This window comes from Panicum virgatum, chromosome 3K (genome assembly GCF_016808335.1).
Source record: "Panicum virgatum strain AP13 chromosome 3K, P.virgatum_v5, whole genome shotgun sequence".
Lineage (NCBI taxonomy): Eukaryota > Viridiplantae > Streptophyta > Magnoliopsida > Poales > Poaceae > Panicum > Panicum virgatum.
Window position 1 is genome coordinate 23,935,598 of NC_053138.1, and position 8,168 is coordinate 23,943,765.

Here is an 8,168-nt window from a genome sequence, read left to right on the forward strand (position 1 = left end):
ATACAAAAATGCCTAACGTAGTAGTATTGTAATGAGCTGCAAAATAAGGATTGCCGGAGAAAGCGAGCTGTACTTGCCGTGATGGAAGACTCCTTTGCCACAACGTATGTGATATAAAGAACAGAGACCCTTAAATACCAGGGAAAAAGCAATACCTGCCCTGATGGATGCATATCGTCAACGAACAGGGATTCATCTGGAGAAAGCAGAACCCAGAGCTCTAGGGCTGGCAACTTTGCCTGTATCTTGCATATACACCCGGAGGTAATGATTGTCAATTCCATAGAACAGAGGAACATTTCAAACATTGATACTTGCTAGTATAAACATAACTTTGTTCCCAGATTGCAACACGACATGACATACATCGCTACCTAACCTAACATGACATACATTGCTACCTAACCTAAGGCAAAATCAATTCAACAAATGGCATCTAACTCAACACAACGTGAGGTTCAAAGCATGCACAGGTACAAATTGTCAAAAAAAAAAAGCATGCACAGGTACAACTGAACTTAATGCCTTAAACCATGACCATGCTCGAAGAGCATACCATCATCTCCAGAAGGCATTACCCTTCTGAAATCACTGCCAAACCTTGTAACTTCAGGGAGAAAAGAACCCCTCCCCATTCTGAAATCCGGCAGTGATGTTACAACCACCAGAAGTAGGCATGGACAGCAACATGGAACTATGAGGATCATGATACAGATCTGGTGACAACTCCGAGCCATATTGCAAAAAAGATGGAGTTGACATGATATGGCTAGCAGGGTAGCTTGATGATATGTGGTGTTGATTTGCCACTGTCAAACATGACCTTGAACAATAGCCATCACTTAAGCCCGTCTCATTTCTGGGAAACGAATCTGTTGGCAAACGAAACAAACCAGCAGGGCCTACTGGTACTTTCACATCGTCGTGTGGTGGGAGCCTGTTAAAGTAGCCTGCTGGTTCTGGTAGTGCCAATACCCCCTGGCTGGGAGGGTTTGACCTGCTGAGTGAAAGTTGCATGTTGTTGACTAGCAAATCATCCGGTGCTGGAAGTGCCATTATATTCTGGCTGGGTGGACTTGGCCGGCACAGCTTTGCTCTGAGAGAAATCCTGGCACGTTGAAGGGCCTCTAGCACCCCTCCTACATCATTGCTTGATGGTTGACGAATCTGTGTATCAAGCTGGTTATCAGTATGGTTATGAAAGCATGAGGAGCTCCATTCTGAGATTTCGCTTTTAGGGGTATCATTTAGTGGACTCCCAACTGATGATGTGTAGTGCTCAGAAGAGCGAGCATTGACATGGTAGCTTGAACCACTGTCTGAATTTCCATCTCCTTGATCTTTGTCATATCTTGCATTTAGGATGCTACCACAGCTCCCTTGTGGAGGGGGAACTGATTTCCCAAGATTATTACCATTTCCTCCAAGATAGCTTTTAGTTGTAAGCACATCCTTCCTAACCTGCAACTCACTATTGTGCGAAGCAACTGTCACAGTACTCGCTACAAAATCATGATCAGACACATCAGTTTTGCATTGCTCAATAACACCAACTTTGGCTGCATTTTGAGGCAATTCTGAAACGGAGCCCTTTTGTAAATATTCAGCGGGATTGTTGATAACATGGAGATTATCCTCACTGGATCTTGCATGTTCACAAACCATTTCTTTATCCACGATCTGAGCAGTTTCCCTTCTCCCACAAGCATTTTCAGCCTGATTTAGCTTATTGTTTAAGTTAACATTATCCTGGAAGTTGGAAAGCAGAAATAAGTGCACAATATGGAATATTAGCTCATTCTATTTCTTATCCAGTCAAATGCAAGAACTAAATAAAAGTGCGTGTGTATAAAAAAAGGACAATGCCTACCGCAGTTGAATCCCGACTCTCGCTGAATTTCCTCTCCCACTCCCTCTGAGCATTTTCTTCAGCCTCATACTGCCCAATTAGCTCAGCCTGCTTCTCCAGCACCCTCTCCATCTCCCCGTCCTTCTCATACACCATGGCAAACTGATCACCTTCGTCATCCAATCCTCTGTTGCCAGAAGAACCACGCACATCCTGGCTCACCTCGCCATCAAAATCAGGCTGCTCGTCAGTGCATACGGTACAATCAGATCTCTCCTGCCCGTCCTCCGTGCTCTCCGCCACAATATGCTTTCCTTCCTCGCCTTCCGTCTGAGATCTGCCAATTGGAACAGCATGCGTATCACATGACCAAAGCACATGTCAGCTAGAATTCGAGCAATGCGCAGCGCTTGGACCTCAGCTCCTTCCTCTTGATCTTCCGGCACGACTGCCCCGGATGGTACTTGGGCGACGGATCCGCGGCGCGCGAGTAGAGGTAGCCCCTCCTGTGGCCATGGCCGTGCCTCTGCCTGAGCTGCCTGCCCTTCTGCTGCTGCGTCGGCCGCCGCCTCTCGCAGTCGTGGCTCGCGGCGGCGCGGCCTTTCCACGAGAGGCCCCCGGCCTGAGCCGCCGCCGTCTGGGCTCCCAGCTCCGATCCCGACAGCGCGTCCTCGGCCGCATTCCCGCCGCCGCGGTCCCCCTCGGCGGCGTCGGGGTCGCCCGCGTCCACCTCGTCCTCCGTGCCCGAGTCGTCCGCGGCGTCGGAGAGGCGGCCGAAGCCCTGGGAGTCGAGGATGGCGAGCACCTCCGCCGCCGCCCGCTCCGCCTTGCGCCGCTGCGCCGTCACCGCGCGGAGCTGCTCCTCCAGCTCTGCGACCTGCGGCGACGGGGGATCGGTGATCCCTAAAAAAAAGGCCGGCAATGCGGCGGGAGGAAGCGACGGGAGCGGGCGCGCTTACCCGCCTGGCGAGCTGGTCGGCGCGCTCCTTGGCGGCGCGGGAGATGGAGCGCTCGGAGAGGAGCCTCGCGCGGAGGAAGTCGATGGTCATCGCCGTCGTCGCGTCCGCCGCCATCGCCGAACCCGGCCGAGCCCGCAGTGGAGTCTCGCGGTCTCCGAAGAACGTCCTCACCGGGGCATCCCAGAGCGACGCGCACGCGATGCTGTGCCGCGTCCCGTGCGTAGTGCTTTGTTTCTCCTGCCCCTGCCGTGCCGCGTCGGGCGGGGGCACCGCGCGATCACGTACTCACGTGACGCCGTGATGGCCGGTGCTTTGCCTCTGGGACCTTCGACCCTTCCGCTTTACGCTACGCCACCCTCGAGCGCAGGCTTGCCGTAACTAACAGGGCACACGCCATAAAGCAACGGTGCTACCTCGACTAGACGATGTCCGGGGCGTTCGACGCCGAAAGGTGGCCATGGGCCATGGCAGGTTGGTGCTCGATTCACCCACGAGCCGCTCCAAACATGGCAGAACCGCGCATAGGTGGGCAGCATATGAAACAACTTCTCGTTGACGAGGTTGTACATTGACAAGCCGACCCCCGAGTTTTGATAGCTAGCGACCAATGCCTCATAAGATAGTGGGAGGTGTGTTACGGTACTTAACATTCCGAAATTTCACATATGCAGACTAACATTCAACTTCTTTAGTTTCCTGAAGAGGACATGCTACCATACCAACGGTACTAGACACGTACATCATCACACACGAAATAGCACAGAGTAGTTCTCAATACTCCATATCATGATACCACAGTACTAGAAATGTTCGCGTTCAAAAAAGAGTACTAGAAATGTCCATCATCACAAGCAAAATAGCACACTGATACTAGTTCTCGGCATGGTTATTTTGCGGATACCGACCGGTGTATCAGACCACACGTGAGAAGAAACTATATGCGGGGCAGCAGTGCTTAATCGAACAAGCTGAAACCCATATCCTGCAAGAAATTCAGCAAGAGTAACAATCAGTAAGGATGTACTAGTACTTTATACGAAAGAATTCGCAGCATCCTTAAATGCCAATGGGGATAAACAACATGCCGCAAATTGCTACATTGCTTATGTGGTAACTAATGTAAGTGTCAAAAGATATGTAACCCCATGCATGTGCAGTTAGTCCAGGCAATGGGGTAGAGAAGGGCAGTTGCAGGGCCAAACTTGAATGATGCTTGCAATGACAATATTACAATAAGAAAATTTTTGATTGGTGGATGAAATTAATATCTACAGCTGGTTAGAAAGATAATCCTGCCAGATGAGCAGCATAGGATGAATGAATAAAGAACAATTAGCTAGGTGAAAACCCACTTACATCATCTGATTCCTCCTTCTCTTCAACCTTCTCTTCCTTCTTTGCCTCTTCAGCAGGTGCAGCACCACCAGCTGCAGCAGCCGGAGCTCCCACAGCAATTGCACCACCACCTGAAGGGACGGAGGCGAACTTTTCCCTTCCAGCTGCAATCACTTCTGTTATGTCCTTGTCTTTGAGTTCTGTGAGCAGGAAGTCCAGTTTCTCTTCATCAGCTTCAGCCCCAACTGTAAGGAAAACAGAGCACGTTATTAATATAAATAATATACTGCACCATATAGCTGAAATTTCTCGCATAATCCTCCAAACATCAAGCGCTTTCCTCTGTTATAGACTATAATAGATAAAAGGAAATTGTGGCATTAATAGAATGCTTCCTATGGTGTTGAACCAACAGGGGGTAATTAGGTGTATCCCCTTTATGTTAATCAACTAGAGATCAGTCACTCTTATCACATGCCGCATAAGCCGAACCTTAAGATAAGCTGCACACTAACCAACAGCAGTTACAAACAACATAGCTGAATTACCTGATTCCAGAATGTTCTTAACGTCATCAGCAGTTGGGGAAGTGTTTCCACCCAGAACCGCGAGCAGGTAGGCAGCGATCATCTTCATTGTTAAAACTACAGAAGTGCAACCCATTGAGCAATGTAAATAATATCGCACAGAAAGAGATTGCAACATGAAAGCACTACAAATACATACAGAGATGCAATTACACAAGTAAAAGCCAATTTAACTAGGCATGTAAGAATTTAATTGGATCTAAATCCTTGGGATCTATAGCTGATGGTCAAATGTGAAGTAAACCCCAGATATTCCTGAAGCTATACCCATCGTACAAACAGCCCCACGGATCTAGGGACCAGCTTGGATGTGAGGCTTTGGACTCGAAAATAATTAGGGTTTAGTCCAGATCAGGGGCAGACCCAGCATAGGACATGGGTATACACATGCACACCCGATAATTCTTGCAAACGAAATCGAAGTTAGCACTAGTTAATATATTGCAACTGGATTCAGATCCGAATACAAATAGTTTTGTTAGGGTTTGGGGTCCTCCGTCTCGCACAGAAGAAGGAAAGAGAAGGGGCGGGCATACCTGAAGGATGCGCTCGTCGCCAGCAAAGGGTTAGGCGAAGACAGGACAAATGACGCCGCCGCTCGGTCGCCGCCGCCACCAGGGAAGGGAGAGCAAGGGAGGAGAGAGTCCGAGAGAAGTGAATGGTTCAAGAAACAGAGGGAGGAGATAAACGTGAGGCCCTGAGCGGCTGAGCCCTGAGCGGGAGGGCTGTCAACGAGCCGAAGCTCGACTGCTCGAGCGAGCCTCGGAGCCAGCCACCTGAAGATCCCGAGCCGAGATCGATCTGACCTCGAGATTAGAGACGGACGGATATTAGAGATATCGTATTTATTTTTATATTTATGTTTGGATATGGAGTCGGATACGTATAGTGTTAGTTTTTGCCGGATAAAATTCTAATAGATATCGACATCATAAAAATATAACTTTTAAGCGTTTGGATACGGATCGGTTACGAATATTGGATACTCGGAATCGGATACGGACAGATAAAAACCCTTCTAGACCGGATCGAATTCGAATACGGTCGGAAAATATCCATACCATTTTCATCCATACTCGAGATGTTCGTGATGTTTTCCGGAGAAGTGGAAGCACGGCGGAGCGACTTCACGTTAAACGTATAAGACTAGTCTAAGTAGTGCTGTAAGAACTAAAATTATGTCACATCTGCAAATTTGCTGATACAACAGGATTAAAAGTTCTATAAGATGTGAGAAATTTTTGGAGCTTTTATAAAAAAAAAGTGCTAGAAAAATTCTAGCATGCATAAAAATTTCCAATTTAAACATGAAATGGGAAAAAAATCAAAAGAGGTGAAAAAGCAAAATGGTGGAAAATCAAATATGTTATAAATACTAATTTACCTTTGACAAGGACCCATCATTTTAAGTTCGACATACAAGACTTTTCTCCGATGTAGTACTTACCATTGGTCGTCTGGTCTTGGAGAAGTAGAGATGAAGACACGCTCTCTACCTTCCGCCACACTTTCTTTGTTCTTATCTTCCGTGGTGGTGTGGTTGGTAGGTTTTTCAGCTGGGGTAATGGCTCACCCTACAGAGCTCACCCTTCGCTATCCTGACGAATCAGGAAGCGCTGCTCTTCCCTGTTTAAACTTGAAAAACATGTCCTCATTTTTTACGTCAATCCTTGTCCTGGCGACCCTCAGGAATGGTTGTCCAAGAATGAGCTGCACTGCGAGGTCGCCCTCAATATCCATGTCCACAAAGTTGGCAAGGACGATAGAGTCTCTGACTCGCACTAAAATATTTTTTGACTATCCCTTCGGAATATCGAATTGAAGAATCTGCACATATATGTTGGGGAAAGAGTATGGTATTGGAGTTGTTCAAAAATTACCTTGGGCATTATGTTCATACTCGCCCCTAGATCACAAAGCGCATACTCGTAGTACTGATCGTAGATCAAGCTGCTGATTTATGGCGACCCCTGAATCCTCTTGTATTGGCGTATTGCTGCCACCAGACCGCCCCACGAGTCATAGCGTGGATGGGTAGTCCTACCTGCACAATTAGTATGTGGTGGCCTCCAGGACGGGTTACCCCATCCGGTGGACACTATGCTGACATTTTTCTACGAGAGTTTCGGGTTGTCCCGTAATCTTCCCACTTTCAGTAGCAGATACAGAAGCAACAATTTGTGCAAGCTTGGTTTCTATTATTTTACTGAAACTTAGTTGGTTTTTAAGTGTTGTAGACAAAGTTTCAGTTTTTATAATCAAACTTTGCAGAGTTTTGTCGTTGGTCAAATTTTTTTATTTATGTTTTATTTAATTTTAGCATGGTCTATAACTAGTTCTCTCAGGGAAGGTTGATTTGAATTCAAATTGTTACCTCCCCGGAATAGTGGGCGCAGCTGGTTCCACCTCTAGCCTCCTTGTTGTGGACGATACCGGTTGTTGTTGTTGTTGTTGTTGTGGAGGTAGGCAGCATCTTCACGAATCTTGGGGCAGTCGTTCTCGGAATGTCCATCATTACCACAGACTTTGCACGCGAAGTGCTAATCCATGGCGTGTACGGGAGCATAGACTTGTTGTTTGCTCCCTTCATCCAGCTTCTTGATGAGGAGGTCCAGCTTGGCAGCAATCATGTCCGTCTCTTTGACGGTTGCATGCCTTTCGTACGGAGTTGGAGTCGTTCTTTGCTCCACCTCTGATTGGAGACCATCTTCTCAACCAATGCTTTAGCCTCGGTAATCGTGAGGTCAGGGAAGGCTCCTCCAACAGCAGCATCAATGTCGACTCTTGATGTCGGTGTTAGCCCATTGTAGAAGTTTTGAAGGACGAGCCATTCGTCCATTCTATGATGGGGACAGGCCAGGATGTACGCCTGCAGCCTTTTTCATGCTTCCGGGATGGATTCCATCCCCGTCTGTTAGAAACTTGAAATTTTCCCGCGCAGGACATTTGTTTTGCCCAACAAAAGAACTTTGCGAGGAACGCCATGGAACATTTATCCCATGTGTTGATGGCGTCTTCTCTTTGTAAAACCACCATTTTACCTTCCCCAGCAAGGAGAATGGAAACAGACGTAGCTTGATCGCATCAGTTGCGACACCCCGTATCACTACGGCCTCGCAAAGCTCCAAAACATTCTGCAAATAAGCATTTGCGTCGTCGTTTAGTTTGTTACAGAATGAGCTAACCTGCACCATGTTGATAAGACTGGACTTCAGCTCAAAATTCACGACCCCCCACATTGGTCTGAGTGAAACCATCATATGGCACCACAATCAATGCATCTCCTTTGTGCCTCCACAGGCTCCCATTGATCACAAACTTATAGACCTTCTCCTCATCAAATTTCAAGATGAATCTGACCGGGATTGGCTTCTCCGGTCACTAAGCCGCTTGTCTCGTCAAAAATAAACCCCTCGAGCGTTGAACTGAGTAGTACTT

The 8,168-nt window shown here is 47.6% G+C and overlaps 1 protein-coding gene, 1 non-coding gene and 1 pseudogene across 2 annotated transcripts; 1 reads left to right on the forward strand and 2 right to left on the reverse strand.

The window, feature by feature from the left end:
- Nucleotides 1-221: 221 nt before the first annotated feature.
- On the reverse strand, nt 222-3,048 carry LOC120698519 (annotated as a pseudogene).
- Nucleotides 3,049-3,451: 403 nt separating this feature from the next.
- On the reverse strand, nt 3,452-5,510 carry LOC120698520 (60S acidic ribosomal protein P2B). The gene is made up of 4 exons (XM_039982163.1): nt 5,267-5,510; nt 4,692-4,787; nt 4,165-4,388; nt 3,452-3,790 (listed from the first exon to the last, which is right to left on the reverse strand). The coding sequence occupies exons 2-4, from the start codon at nt 4,777-4,779 to the stop codon at nt 3,764-3,766; spliced, it is 339 nt and encodes a 112-aa protein (XP_039838097.1). The 5' UTR covers nt 4,780-4,787; nt 5,267-5,510; the 3' UTR covers nt 3,452-3,763.
- Nucleotides 5,511-7,567: 2,057 nt separating this feature from the next.
- LOC120701629 lies at nt 7,568-7,674 on the forward strand. The gene has a single exon (XR_005686194.1). It is a non-coding gene; the product is annotated as a small nucleolar RNA R71 (small nucleolar RNA).
- The last annotated feature ends 494 nt before the right edge of the window (nt 7,675-8,168 follow it).